The sequence below is a fragment of the Carcharhinus amblyrhynchos genome, chromosome 10 (assembly GCF_965287045.1).
Source record: "Carcharhinus amblyrhynchos chromosome 10, sCarAmb.v2.hapA, whole genome shotgun sequence".
Taxonomy (NCBI): domain Eukaryota; kingdom Metazoa; phylum Chordata; class Chondrichthyes; order Carcharhiniformes; family Carcharhinidae; genus Carcharhinus; species Carcharhinus amblyrhynchos.
Window position 1 is genome coordinate 89,104,304 of NC_137333.1, and position 16,080 is coordinate 89,120,383.

Sequence of the window (16,080 nt, forward strand, 5' to 3'; positions counted from 1 at the left end):
ACCCAAGCTAATTCTTTGGGGCCACAGTTTCAGATCACACCACTGATAGAATTTGAATTAAATCAATATGCCTGAAATATAAAGCTAGTTTTAGTCATGGTGACCACAACAACTACTATTAATTGTTGCAAAAACCCATCTGGTTCATGAATTCCCTTTAGGGAAGGAAATCTGCCATCCTTACCTGGTCTGGTCTACGTGGGCTCCAGAGCCACAGCAAAGTGGTTGACTCTCAATTGCCCTCTGAAGTGGCCTTGGTAAGAAGCCACTCAGTTCAAGGGCAATTAGGGATGGGCACCAAATGCTGGCCTTGCCAGTGACACTCACATCCTATGAAAAGGAATTCCTTATACTTCCCTGTTTTGTTTTAGTAAACTATTGTAAAATTTTCTAAACTGATCAAATGCTGGTGCTATATTATTTTCAGTCAGTTGTGTCCAGCTTTCTGTCATGTATCAAATAGAAAACAAGATGCATAAAGTGGAGAATTTGAATGTTAAGCAATGGAAAATCCCCCAGCTTCATGAGTGGATACTGATACCAGTTTTTGTTTCAATTCCAGGTTTGTATTAGTGGTGCCCCTGTCCCCTTGCGATGCATTTTTTATTTCCCTGGCCCTTCCTGTTGCTTTTATTCCAAAATAGTCGCAAAACTTCAGAATTTATATTGTCGTAGGCCAATCAAACAGAAGGTAAGGAACAAAGAGACTCATTCATTGCAACTGCCTTTTGACATTTGGCCCTGGGCTGAAATGTTCCTGGTTCTGCAATTTGCCTGCTGTGTCTTGACAAATTGTGCCTGCCTGCTATTCCGACTGGAACTCTGAGGGGAATGTGAGAATCTAACTCAAACTAGTGTTTGATGTGAATTATCATTCATCCAGTAGTTATATTTTACAACATTGGCATGTTTAAATAACAATTTTCTTATCCATGTGTCACACTGCTAACTCAACATTGACTATAGCTGAAACTATCCTTCTCACCCTCAGCAGTTGTGTTTTCCATTCTATGGTATCTTTCCCCTGGGGTCTCACTAGAAGTGCCTGATGAATGGTTTTGTCAGCAATGCTATATATGTGTGTGTGAGAGGCAAGGAGACTATGGAGTTCTGCCTCAATGGGAGCCCAGACTACATTATTGGACAGCTTTTGTTTGCTTCCAAAACAGATGCTGTCAAACCTGCTGAGATTTTCCAGCATTTGCTGTTTCTGTTACAAGGACAGATTATGACTAATGCCTGGAGTGTGGGGCAAGGTCGTGCAATGAGAACTCACAGTTGGTAACCCAAAAATCATAGAATCCTTACAGTGCGAAAGGAGGCCATTCGGCCCATCAAGTCTGCACTGACCACAATCCCACCCAGGCCCTATCTCCATAACCTCATGCAATTACCCTATCTGGCCCCCCAATACTAAGGGGCAATTTAACATGGCCAATCCATCTTTGGACAGTGGGAGGAAACCCATGCAGACACGGGGAGAATGTGCAAACTCCACACAGATTGTGACCCAAGCCGGGAATCGAACTTGAGCCCCTGGCGCTGTGAGGCAACTGTTCTAACCACTGTGCCACCATGCTGCAACATGGAATCTAAACTTAACAATTAGGCTCAGAATTTAAATAAAAGATGGGTTTAACGCTAGTTTCAGGCAGCTGCCTGGACGGCACCATTAGGAACTCAGTTCCTAACAGCACTGTGGGTGTACCTACACTACATGGACTACAGCGTTTCAAGAAGGCAGCTTAACACCACCTTCTCAAGGGCAATTAAGAATGGGTAATAAATGCTGGCCTAGCCAGTGATGCCTACATCCTGCAAATGAAGAATAAAAAGAAATTTGAGCATATGGTGTCCATGTGGAGTGAGCCTGTGCATTCTGTACTTAGTGCTGTTATTGGACATGATTCCAATCTGTGTACATTCTGCCTATCAATAATCTACGTACTGTCACTGGACAGGTTGAAATAAAATGACCAGAACCTTCCGTGACTGGTGGGCACGGTGGAGCTGGGCTGCATCGTCACCCTGTGAATGACATTTTGATTAAGTTACCTCTTGATGTTTTATTTTTATTACAGTGCCCCACCGGGGGCTGTCACCCCTCCTGTAATTTTTATTTAATGTAATTATTATTTATTCCTTTAAAAAAAGACAATAAAAGCACCAGAACTGATCCGTGAGATTTTGTTCCTCTCGATTTCATTTTTTAAATTATTCAAGGAAATTCTCCTTAGAAAATGCACAATGCAACATAGCAATTTATTTCAGTCAGTTACTTTCAGAAGATGAACCATGCATGTCCTCATTTATCTGACGATAGTTTCTTTTCTGTTTTTCTTTGATCCAACATTTTCACAGTTTTCAGGGACTTATTATGGGGGCACGGTCAGTGATGAAGTGAATGGAAACTTGTGGCAATGTGTCCTGGTTCTGAAGGTGTATGTTTTCCACATATGAAGAGCTTTATCGTCGTGATGTAACGACCGTTCAGTTCCATTCCTCAGATCCAAGTCAGTGCTAAAGTGTGTCTGGCTTCAGGCCAGTGCTTCCTCACCCCTGTCGAGACAACATTTGGGCTTCCACTCATTATTTCAGAACCATATGGTGTCTACCCTTCTCCATGCGCAATGCAAGTTCTTGTGCTCCAAGAGGCCCCATGACAAAGACGTCACTTATTCATCTGGGTCAGCTCCACATTTCCTTTGAAATTCCTGCCCATGTTCACGGATCCACTTGTTAGCCACTGAAAGATTTTTTTACAAAGAAGAACAATTGTTAAACATCTTCGTGTTAAAGAACTGCACGTCTCCATTCCAGTTAAATAAACCGCCAGGTTGGAAATGCCAGCAATGACAATACTTAAGCATTTTTCATTGAAATTTAGTAAAAATAACAAATGTTATGAACTATTAAAAAAGCAAAGTATATATTCATTATATTCATTTTTCCCCATTACAAACTGCTTATCTTAATCCAAAATTGCTTAATTCAATTTACCATTTTTGTTATACATTTTAGCTACGTTACCATTTTGTTTGGGGCATTTCATTTTCAATGCCAAATTTAAATGATATCAGAAATAATGGGAGTGATGTCTAGGTAAAGGAAAGTTTATTTATTAGTCACAAGTCAGCTTACATTTACACTGCAATTAAGTTATGTGAATATTCCCTAACCACCACACTCTGGCACCTGTTCAGGAACACAGAGGGAGAATTTAGCATGGCCAAAGCATCTAACCAGCACATCTTTCAGACTGTGGGAGAAAACCAGAGCACCCAGAGGAAACCTATTCAGGCACGGGGAAAGCATGCAAACTCCACACAGACTGTGACCCAAGCTGGGAATTGAACGCAGGTTCCTAGCACTGTGAGGCAGCAGTGCTAACCACAGTGCCACTATGCCACCCTATGTGTCACAGTTAATGTATCACTTCATTCATTGACTCCCTGTTAATGCAGCTGCTTGTACATCCAGATAGATTTGAGAATTTGATTTATTATTGTCACATGTATTAGCATACAGTGAAAGGTATTGTTTCTTGTGCGCTTTACAGATAAAGCATACTGTTCATAGAAAAGGAAAGGATGAAGTGCAGAATGTAGTGTTACAGTTATAAAGAGACAGATCAACTTAATGGGAGATAGGTCCATTCAAAAGTCCAATGGCAGCAAGAAAGAAGCTGTTCTTGAGTCAGTTAGTTAGATAGAGTTGCAGGAATCAGTGCTTTTCCAATTCTGCTTGTGGTTGGAGAAGGAGTGACCTCAATGACCTCCTCCACTCCACAATCAGTGGGACCAATCACACTATCTCTCAGAATCCCCTGTGATTTAATCCCAGCCTCTACCCAGGAAATCTCTCATTCTCAACTCATGATCATTCGTGGACTTTAGCCCCATGATCTAACCCTCCCACCTCTCCAATCTGTTTTGATATTACCCTCCCCCCCCCTCCATTCCCCACACACATGTGACCACCTGTCTTCTTCAATGCCAGGGACTGTCTCCAGAAATCACCAGCTTATTTGCCAATGTGCTGACAGCTCCCACCACCCCGTCCACCCCGCAGTCTGGCTGGCTGCAAAGCACAAAATGGATTGCAACATTGCAGTGAGGTCTTGCAGTTAATTTTGGCAGGAACCCCATATTCCTGTAAACATCAGGGTTGGGAGTTGAGTTACTCACCGCAGGATTCTAGCCTCTGACTTGCACTTGTAGCCACAGTATTTATATGGATAGTCCAGCTCAGATTCTGGTTAAAGGTAACCCGCAGGATATTGCTATAGGTGGACTGAGCAATGGTAATGCCATTGAATTCAAACAGCAATGGATAGATTTTCCCTTGTTGAAGATGGTCATTGCCTGGCATTTGTGTGACATGAATATTACTTGTCATTTACCAGGCCAAGCCTGGATTTTGTCTAGGTCTTGCTGCATTTGGACCTGGACTGCCTCAGTATCCAAGGAGTCATGAATAGTGCTGAACATTGTGCAATCATCAGCTAATGTGTCTACTTCTTGCCTTATGATGGAGGGAAGATCATTGATGAAGCAGTTGAAGATAGTTGGGCCTAAGACACTGCCCTGAGAAACTCCTATCGTGTTCTGGAATTGAGATAATTCACCTCCAATGACCACAACCATCATGGTGTGACTCCAACCAGCAGAGGATTTTCTCTTTGATTCCTATTGGTTGCAATTTTGCCAGGGCTGCTTGGTGCCACACTTGGTCAACTGCTGTCTTGATGTCAAAGGCAGTAACCCACAGCTTAGCTCTGGAATTTAGCTCTTTTGTCCAAGTTTAAACCAAGACTGTGATGACTATGGGAGCTGAGAGGCCCTGATGGAAACTATGTGTCAGTGAGCAGGTCACTACTGAGTAAGTGTTGCTTGATAGCACTGTTGATGACCCCTTCTATCAATTTCATCCAATGGTAAAAGCTTATAGGTAAGCTAACTGGATTACAGTTATCTAGTTTACCATTATCTGCTTTTTGAACAGTGTAATATGGGCAACCTCCTAATTCTCTTGCCCAACTTTCATGTCCAGATTTGGTATTATATTTGCTGATTTCCCTCAAATGTTCAAATTCAGAGGCATGAAACAGGACCTGCTGCCTTTTTCACTTAAAGTTCAATCAATTTTTTCAGTATTTCATCCTTAACTATAGAGACCATAACTTCTCTATCCAATCACATTTTCCATTTTCATTCCAACATTTTCAGTGGAAACCAACATCTCATGTACTAATTCTGCCATCTCACGTACTAATTCTGCCATCTCACGTACTAACTCTGCCATCCACAGTAACATTTCCATTTTAATTGCTCTTGCCATCTGCAGTACAATTTCCGCTTCCACCTCTAATCAGCCCTCCTCTGTCTTTAACTCTTCTTTCAACCTTGGCATGATTACAAAGTCCTGTCCCACCACTATTCCAAACTGGAGAATCTCATTCATCTCCAAATTAAAATATCCTTTCAACAGTTTTTATAAACTGCTGTGTGTGGCAGATATTTTACTCCAGTAGAAATCACGAGACATCAGGCAGAGTGTGGAATGTGCACAGATAAATAGAAAGTCAACTGTTTGAGCCACTAAATCTACTGGATTGAAAACAGTGCCCTTGCAGTGTTTAACAGTAACCAGTTGTGAGTCTGTCTGTTTAAAGACCAACGCTTTTCCACTTTGAGTTGGGCATTGTATCAGCTTAATCTTTACTTGCTACATTCTAAAGCATTGAACTAATAGCACAAATAATGAAGAGTTTACTGCATTTACTGAAATCGACACTGGTTTAAAAGATTTCCTGTTCCCAGCTGTAATGGTAGTGTACAAAATGATCGTTTTCATTAAACTATAACGTGTGGATTTTCAGTCATTTGCTTCAATCTTTCTTTGCCACTTTTCTAGATTCTTCTCTGCCAGAGAAAGATTAGAGGGATGTGGGCCAAGCCTGAGCAATTGGGACTAGCTGGTCGCCATGAACTGGTTGGGCCAAAGGGCCCATTTCCATGCTGTTTTGCTCTCTGATTCTATGTACTCTACCTTGAGTTTCTGCCCATTTATACACTACCGATAAATTTTAAAAGTTCTGCCCTTGTAGTTTATTTTAAATCCTGTGGTTCCACTTACTCACACTCAAAGTAATTAATTAGAGGTAATTAAACTTTATGCAGAATTTTCATAATTATTAAATCAAACTTCAGAACTTAAGAGCTGGTCCCAATGACCTACTCACCTCTCATCTGTACACTGTTGGCAATTTTTAACATGTATTTATGGGATGTGGGCATTGCTGGCTGGGCCAACATTAATTGTCCACCCCTAGCTGCTCTTGAGAAGTTGGTGGTGAGCTGCCTTTTTGAGCTGTTGCAGTGGTGGGGGGTACATCCACAGCTGTTAGGGAGAGAATTCCAAGATTTTGACCCAGCTACAGTGAAGGAATAGCGATATTTTTCCAAGTCAGGATGGTGAGTGACTTGGAGGAAAACCTTCAGCTGGTGGTTTTTCCATGTACCTGCTGCCCTTGTCCTTCTAGATGGTAACAGTTGTGGGTTTGGAAGGTGCTGCTGAAGGATGGTAATACCATTGAATGACAAGGGACAATGGTTAGATCCTCTCTTGTTGGAGATTGTCTGGCACTTATGTGGCATGCATGTTGCTTGTCACTTGTCAGCCCAAGCCTGGACATTGTCCAGGTTTTGCTGTATTTCAACGTGGACTGCTTTAATATGTAAGGGGTCACAGATAGTGCTGAACATTGTGCAGTCATCAACAATTCTCCCCACTTCTGATCTTATGATGGAAGGAAGGTAATCGATGCAGCAGCTGAAGATGGTTGTGTCTAGGACACTAATCTTTTTAAAAATTAATTTACAGGATGTGAGCGTCACTGGCTGGGCCAGCATCTATTGACCATCCCTATTTGCCCTTAAGAAAGTGATGGTGAGCTGCTTTCTTGAAATGGTCCAGGTGGTGTGGGTACACCCACAGCGCTGTTAGGGAGAGAATTCCAGGATTTTAACCCAGCAATCCTGCAGTGAGATACTGGAATTGAGATGATTGACCTCCAAACACCACAACAATCTTCCATTGAGTAGATGTGACTCCAACCAGCAGTTGATTTATTTCCCCCAATTCCCATTGACTCCAGTGTTGCTAGGGGATCCTTGATGACAAATTTGGTCAAATGTTGTCTTGATGTCCCTATCACCTCACCCCTAGCATTCAGCTCTTTTGTCCATGTTTGAACCAAGGTTGCAATGATGTCAGGAGCTGAGTGACCCTGGTGGAAGCCAAATTGAGAGTCAGTAAACAGGTTATTGCTAAGCAAGTGCTGCTTGACAGCACTGTTAACAACCCCTTCCACTGTTTTAATAAGGATCAAGAGTAGACTGATGGTTGGTAATTGGGTGGGTTGGATTTATCTTGTTTCTTTTCTACAGGACACACCTGGGTAATTTTGCACATTGCTGGGTAAATGCCAGTGTTGTAACTGTACTGGAAAAGCTTGACTAGGGGTATGATTAGTGTCAGATTTTCATTGAATTCAGATTTCACCATCTGCCACGGTGGGATTCAAAGCCAGAATTCCAGAACATTACCCTGGGTCTCTGGAGACTAGTCCAGTGACAATACCACTATTGCCTCCCCCTCGAACAACAACTTTGCCAGCTCCCAAAACTTTGGTTAAATTGTTCCTTTAGGTAACAGCTGCATACAGGGTAAAACAACAAAAGAGTGGAGTTAAAAGAGTATTTATTTATAACACAACCAACTGACTCTGCCTTGAACAAAGATGCAAATAATGAATTGAAACCAGTGGCAGTCAGGAGTATAACAGTGATAAGAGAAAATGACAACAGGAGAGAAAGTCAGTCAGAAAAGGAAATGTGAGAGAAAGAAACAAATGGGGGATGAAGAAAGAGGATGAGAGAGCACAACAGAAGGGACTGACAGAATGGAAAAACATCAGCGAGGCAAAACATGTCAGAACTAGTCAGGAATATCACACTTCTTTCAGGTGTGATCTTGAAGCTGTGAAGAACACAAAAAGAAACATACAAACAAATGAATTTGAAGGAGGAGTAGGTCACTCAGCCCTTCAAGCCTGCTACACCACTCAATAAGATTGCAACCTTAACACCATCTTTCTGCACACCCCTAATAACTTTTCACCCCTTATAAAACAAGGATCTCTTTAGTTTGGCCTTGAAAGACTCTACTTCCACCCCCCTTTTAAGGAAGAGAGATCCAGAGACTCACTATCTTCTCAGAGAGAAAAACTCTCCTCATCTTTGTCCTAAATGAGCAATCTCTTATTTTTAAGCAGTGCTCCCTAGTTCTAGATTCTCCCACAAGAGGAAAGAGCCTTTTCACATCCACCCTGTCAAGACCCCTCAGGGTCTTACATGTTTACAATTAAGTTGCCTCTTACTCCTCCAAACTAACAGATACATGCCTAGTTTGCCCAACTGCTCCTACTAAGGCAACCTGCGTAATCCAAGTATTAAGTCAAGTAAACATTCTCTGAACTGCTTTCAATGTATTCCTTAAATAAGGAGACCAATACTTTACATAGTACTCCAGGTGTGGTTGCAACAATTCCCTGTATAACTGAAGAAAAACCTCCCTACTTTTGTATTCAATTTCCTTCACAATGAACAATAACATTCAATTAGTTTTCCCAATTACTTGCTGTGCCTGTATCCCAGCCTTTTGTGATTCATACACTAGGACAGCCAGATCCTTCTGTAACTCAGTAATGCCAAACAAAGGTCTCTGGAATAGAATACAGGAAGTGTGAGTGCTGTATACCAGAGACCTGTGTTTTGGCATTGATAAAACCATCAAGGATTGTGATAGAATTTATACAATAGACACAGGGATGAATTCATAGAAACATAGAAAATAGAAGCAGGAGGAGGCCATTCAGCCCTTTGACGCTGTTCCACCATTCATTGTGATCATGGCTGATCATCCAACTCAATAGTCTGATCCTACCTTCCCCCCAAATTCTTTAAATCTTCGCCTCAAGTGTTTTTGCAAAATAATTTTAATATTGGAAACATTTATATTACATCAGATGTTAACTATTTTTAAACTAAATGACAAGGCTGTGTCACCAGTCACATAACGAACATCTTTTTTGCTATCAGAATCGCCTTACATTTTAAATGCCTTTTTGCGTTTGACTTAGTTGTGGTACATTGGGCCCATCTATCTTGTGCACAGTCATTTTAAGGAATGTATTGAACAAATGATTCGCAATTGCTTTAATGGCACACCTACCCCATTTGTCTCCAACTAGCACTGGGCAGCCAGCATGGAGAGTGTCTGCATTGCCTTTCCCATTTTTGTGGAGGTTCCACCAAAACAGCGCTGCATTCTAAACAAAAATAAGGAGCAATTTATAGTTAATGCCCGTCAAATGTAAGTTTTGCGATATGAGGAGCGCTGTGGAATCTTTATGCAAACAGAATATATAATCAGATCTTTTGCATTCTTTTGGATTGTAAATTAGTCCTGACTAACATCATCAGTTGAACTGATTTTACTTATATTAACTGCAAATGTTATCGGTAAAACATCCTGTTAAAAAAAAACCAAAGAAACTATTCTGGAGGCTTACAAATTTTAGAATTTTGTTTGAAGTGCCATGACAATCTTCAAGGGCTTGACAAATGATGGTCACACATTCTTCAGGGGAGCAAGAACTTAATTTGCTGGGTTGTGATTGCCAAAGAATCTCAACCATCACTGGGGCTGACTTGAAGTAACCTGGTTGTGTTGGGGGAGGAGATGGGAGGTGGCGCAGCGGGGGGGGTGGGGGGGGGGGCGGGTGGTGTGTGGTTGGTGGGAGTCACTGCGCAGTAAGTTGTGGTCACAGGAACAGTCAAGGACACTTGGCACCTTACTCCAGAAACCAATGGGATACAACACAGCGGGGAATAAGTCTGCTATTGTGTTGTGCAGAATGGCATTTGTTCAAACTTACAGTCAAAGCTCTGCTGTCACTCAAACAGATAGGCAGCAATGGTCTTCAGAGTAATCCAGATATATGACACTGAGCATGGTTTAATTTGTAGTGTTTGGTAGGTACTAATCAAAGTCTTTGATTTAAGATAAAACGGAAGCAAGAACATTGTGACTTAAAAACCTTTCATTTGCAAGTTAAGGGAGATCTCATTTCGCTTTATTCCCCACATATTTGTTAATAAATTGTTTTAATTTCAAAGAAACCTCTAACTTCACACACCTGCATGTGTGCAGGATTTTTCCAATTCTTGGGTAAGTTACAAAAATGTGGGTAAATGCAAATATTTTGCACATCTCGGTAGTACAATGAGACTTGGGTAACTCACAGACCAATGCAGCCGTTGAGAAGGCTGCACCAGATCAGCATTTACTAAACTTTATACAATGTGTAGATATTTCAGTGTGTGAATATAGTCAATGTGAAGGGAAGGACACACCAGGCAGATCTGGGCAAATTATTTAAATTCAGTAATTCTGAGTGTACTTGCATTATTAACCTCTTTTTCACAAAGTTATTTTAATTTTATCATTTCATCCACTAACATAACAAGATCAAAGCAGAAAGGGGATTCCAGTAGTACTTGCAGTATAGTTTTCATTCAAGTTTTAAGGGTGCAGTTCGTTATTATCTTAGAGCATTTTATCACATGGTAAAATTCAACAAAGAATTTGGGATTAGGTTGAAGATGTGAACTTGATAGCTTTCACAAAAGGAGGTAATAGCAGCTACAAGGAAGATCTTTGCAGCATAGCACAAACGACTTCAGATTAGAGTATATTTCCACTGCATTCATTCACAGATTGGATAGCCAGACAGGCAGGATGATGACTTGTTAGACATAGTCCCACAGCACTTCCTAAACTGACCTGTTTGGCACTCCAGTGGTGGACTCGACCATGTATAATCCCAGAGTGTATTCACCAATATGTTTGAGGCAACCATACAATGAGATCACCCTGCCTGAAACATAACCCTCGCTGAGACAAATTAGATACAGATGAACTGTACAAAGCTGGCTCGCAGCGGACTGGAATGAAACTGAGCAGGACTGGGACACCCCCCTCTCAACAGCGATTCCCATGATCAGAATCCAGTCAGCAGAAATCACAGACGTTGTAGCTCATTAAAGATCAGCATTACTCCTGATCCAACTTTGGCATCTCACGCTGCCTGATCTTCTTAACAGAACTCCAGTACGCTGCAGTATTCAGGTGCTACAGTTAGCTGCTGTTCCTGATTCCTACTTTCTGTTAAATGTTACTCAGTGAAACTCAGCACAGCGCGAACAATCATATGTCGTCTTCTCTTTTTCTGTTTTGTTTTATGTACAAATGCCAAAACCTCGCCGCCGTTTATACCAGTGACATCTTACAGTCCCGCCGATGGAACATCCCCTGTGTGGGTTTCCAGTGGCGAGAAATGTCTTCAACAGGAAACCCCATTGGTAACGGCAGGACTGTAAGATCCCGCCGCCAGCAAGGGCCTTCCGCCATTGTGAAACACACCGTGTGGAGGAGGAAACTCCACCGTCTTGCTAGTTAAAGAGCATTTAGCAAATGCCAAATGATTCACATTTAATTTAGTTTTGTTTTACCTTTAAAAGAATTTCATTCTAACTAAAGTTAATTAAATTAACTTTTTATTTCAGATTTCTAGCTTCCGCAGTATTTTGTTCTTATTTACATTTAATAGTCACTTGGTAGTACAGAACTGTTGAAAAAGACACATGCTGTCAAAACTTTTTGTCTTGAACTCTTCAGGACAGATGCAAGAATGTCAAATTTCAAAGGGAAATACAATTTATATTGTATAAGAAAAAGGATTGCTGATTGGCAAGTTGGCATTGATTGGTTGAGACATTGCTATGGTAAATGAACAAGGGAACTCTTGTCCTTGTACCTTTATTCAAAAAGGTGCAATGTTTGGACAAATCACTTTTGCTCCATAGACCTCTGTAAAGTGTCCAGTCTGCCTGTAAATTACCCGAGAAGGATAAAGTGCCTCAAAACTTTGAGCAACAAGTGAATCTCGCTGTATCACACTGCTACTATGCAGTGGCAACACAAGTGACATCCTTCACTAACAGGATGCTGCTGTCAAGCCAGAATGACACTCTGTTTGCCACACAGATCAGTCATGTGGTGTATGTGCTTCAGTACCGGTGTGATGCCAGTATGCTGGCCTTCCAACTCAATGATGTGGATCATTTAAACTGCATTTCACTTTGACTGTTCCCAGCAGAGAAGTACTGACCTCCTTCAACCAACCTGTACTTGCAAAACTCAGAACATAACGTCTAACATTAGATGTGATTCCGTGGCTGGACAACATTAGCTAAACAATTCTAAACTTGTGCAAAGAAATACACTGTGTGGGATTTTCCTCCCTCTCTGCAGTGTGTTTTGCGGTGGCAGGAGGTGGTGTCATATCACCATTATCAACAGAGTTTCCTGTTGAGTGCAACCCTCACCGCTGGGCAACCCAGCATATCGTGAACACCAGCAAGATTTTGATGAGAAACAACCAATTTAAGAATGTCAGTTGAGCTTTCAATGTAAGTCACATACCCTTGCTAGAAGCTACATATATTTATATGCAATGACGTGTCTTCTGCAGGCACAAGGAAGAAGTCCAAACATTGCACTTTTTTTGAATAAGCAAAAGCATAAAGGCAATAGCTCCTTGATGTATTAACCATGACAATGAGTCAACCAATCAGAGCTGAATTTCCAACCAATCAGGACTTCCTTAATCATTTAGTGTAACTTGTTGCTCCCTTTGAAATTTAGCACTCTAACATCTGTCCTGATGAGTACAAGGCGATAAGCTTCGACAGCATGTCTCTTTTTCCAGAAATTCACATTTAAATTGTCTTCGTAACTTGCGGCACGTAAATTTGATCTTGCTACGTATTTACATATTCACAATCTTAAAGTCAAGGAATTCAGCCTGTAATTCTTATCAGACACATAACAAAAATGAAAAATGTTACAAGGAGATCTTTTGAAAGGAATTACTGCCAACTTAAACTGAATTTCACTTGCTCACATGAAATCTTTATTTCCCAATGGACTCTCTGCTCTGTCGCTGGTACTTTGATAATCTGTCAGTGCTACATGTTTTGTTTTGTTGCCAAAGCCTGAGGTGGGATGGTAAATGCTGCAGAAATAATCTGTGGTTTCGTTGTGGTTCTACCAGAGGCATGGAATTCCTAAGGCAGATGTGCAGGGATGGCTTAGACTAATCCCTGTAACTGGAGTAAGGATATTATGCTAGCTTGTTTGATTTGGCATGGATGTCCCATTTCCTTGCTTGCTGAGAAAGGAAACTTGAGCTGTTCAAAAGTGAGCAATAATAAAACAGAAATCTGCAGACTGGCTCATTCCCCACATATCTGTACCTCCGATTATATTAGTCACATGTTTGAATTTAAAATAAATTATATTCAGTGTGGGATTGATTTATTCAATCATTCTCGTTAAACTGATGGAAGAAGTGGAAATCTAAAATTAATATTTAACCAGATATTCATCCTTTTCCAAACATTTTTAAATATAATATCCTATAACAATATCAATAATTCAATTTAAAAAGATAGAATGCTGTGTGTAAAAAGTAACAGCCGGTAAAGATTTTTGAAGTGCTTTTAATTAATTGCAGATATTTTAGGTAGGATTACACAGGACATTTGGCACAGAAATGGGCCATTCAGCCCAGCCTGCCCTTGCTAGCACTGAACAACTGGTTGCCTGCCTGCACTTAGTGAAGAGATTCATTGAAAGAGTCAATTACTGTGACCTTAATAATGCAATGATGCCCTGGATTCACAAACTGCAGCATTTCTTATAGTTACCGTCCAAACCTAAACGATATGGTAGAATTTGAAAATTGTGGATATCTATTTAAATTTTAATGACAATAAGGAGAGATTCAAGCAGAAATGGGGATTATCAGAGCACCAGTTATAGGGTACAGTGCAGGTTCACCAGAAACAAATACCAGGCCTTAAAGGATTCAGTTGTGGGCATGGGTTGCATAAACATAGATAGTTGATCTACATATGCAACACAGAACCAGCAATCCAGGACAATCTTCAAAATCCACTGAATATGTCATTCGAGTCATAGCATCACCAAAGAATCATAGAATCTGTACAGTGCAGAAGGAGGCCATTCAGTCCATCAAGCCTGCACTGACAACCATCCCACCCAGACCCTATCCCTGTAATCGCATGTATTTACCCTCCTAATCCTGCTGACATTAAGGGATAATTTAGGATGACCAATCAGCCTAGCCTCCACTTCTTTGGAGTGCGGGAGGAAACTGGAGCACCTGGAGGAAACCCATGCAGGCATGGGGAGAATGTGCAAACTCCACACACAGTCACCCGAGACCAGAATCGAACCTGGGTCCCTGGCACTGCAAGGCAGCGATGCTAACTTCTATCCCACCATGTTACCCCTGCACATTTTTCTGGATAACTAAGAATGCTTTGACCATTGCAAGTTTTAACAGAACAGTGCAGTCTCTGATCTTACACCAATATCGACATGGGAAATCACTCGTTATCTTCATGGCAATTGGAGTCTGTGTTAATTGAAATTTTGCGAATCTTCATGAGATTAATCTAAGAGCTGGTGAGTGATTTCACAGTAGATCTCCCTTGAAAGGAGTTGTCTACACTCAACAGGACCCACAGTCTCCAGGCCAGGAAATCACAAGGGGACCTCAAGGACTGTCCACAGCCTGCAACTGTGTTTACCTGGATCAGGGTGTTCTCCCCATTGTGTAGCTTATAAAAAATTGCTGCAGGATTCAAGGCAATCCACCTAACAACACCCAGTGTGGTGACCTGGGGTGCCCAGTTTGAACATAGCACTGCTGCCTCACAGTGCCAGGGACCTGACTTTGATTCTTGGTTGGGTCACTTTCTGTACAGAGTCTGCACATTCTCCCCATGTCTGCGTGGGTTTTCTCCGGGTGCTCCGGTTTCCTCCCATAGTCTGAAAGACATGCTGGTTAGGTGCATTGGCCATGCTAAATTGCCCCTCAGTGTCAGGGGGATTTAGCAGAATAAATGTGTGGGGTTACGGGAAAAGAAGGAGAAGATGAACATGGGTTGTATTTCCTTGGCTTTATAAGGTTGAGAGATAATCTAACCAAGGTATTTAAAATAAGTAAGAGATTTGATGGGATAGATAGAGAAAAATGATTTCTTCTAGTGAAAGAATTAAGAACAAGGTGACACATATTAAACACTAAAGTTTGGCCATTTAGGACTGAAATTAGGCAGCATATTTCACACAAGGTTCAGTGGAAATTGACAACCTTTTTCTCCAAAAAGCAATGGATACTAGTCAAGTGAGATCTTGTGAACTGATGGGTTTGTTACCTAACTGTGTGACCATTAGTCATTTATGAACCTTGTCCTTGATTGCTGGCAGATCATTTGACTGTGGAGAGCATCACATACGAGCCACATCTAATCACTGCACATGATTTACAGGGATTACTGGATAATGATCATGGAACACTGTCTGATTTCCCAGTCCCCAACCCAGGAGGCCCAACATAAAACTGCCGCAAACTCCCTGGCTGAGGGAGATTGATCAGTACGTCACAGTTACAAATAGACATTTATCAACATATCTTTATTAATATAATGAATAGCAAACAACAAAAATGATAAAAGATTATATTCTCCTCACCTTGACGACAGGAACACTAAAGTTAGCATAAACGAAAGCAGTCGATCCTCCAGCTTCCACTGTACTCAGCTAAAACACAACACAAGGTTACTTGTTTAATAACTTCTTCGCCATTAGTGTTACGTTAGTTTCACAGTGATGTAAGTATAAGCGAACCCACCCATGTGGGATAATGTTGCTTTTTTCCCATCTTTATGTCATTACTGAAGTCATTATCAAACCAAATTGCACAGCTTGGTTTAAGCGACTAGTTGTGCCGGCTGTCTGATTGTGGGTCAAAGCAGTTTAATGCTTTGATCAAATGTTAACCCTTCACAGAGCTCAAAA

At 41.2% G+C, this 16,080-nt stretch overlaps 1 protein-coding gene across 1 annotated transcript in view; it reads right to left on the bottom strand.

Annotated features, from left to right (window-relative positions):
* Positions 1-2,187: 2,187 nt before the first annotated feature.
* Positions 2,188-16,080, bottom strand: part of p4ha3 (prolyl 4-hydroxylase, alpha polypeptide III) — a 74,460-nt gene continuing 60,567 nt past the window's right edge. The window contains exons 11-13 of the mRNA XM_080197552.1: positions 15,754-15,822; positions 9,298-9,394; positions 2,188-2,746 (exon numbers count right to left, since the gene is read on the bottom strand). Coding sequence (XP_080053678.1) covers positions 2,676-2,746; positions 9,298-9,394; positions 15,754-15,822 — 237 coding nt within the window. The 3' untranslated portion in view covers positions 2,188-2,675. The remainder of the gene's footprint in view (positions 2,747-9,297; positions 9,395-15,753; positions 15,823-16,080) is intronic.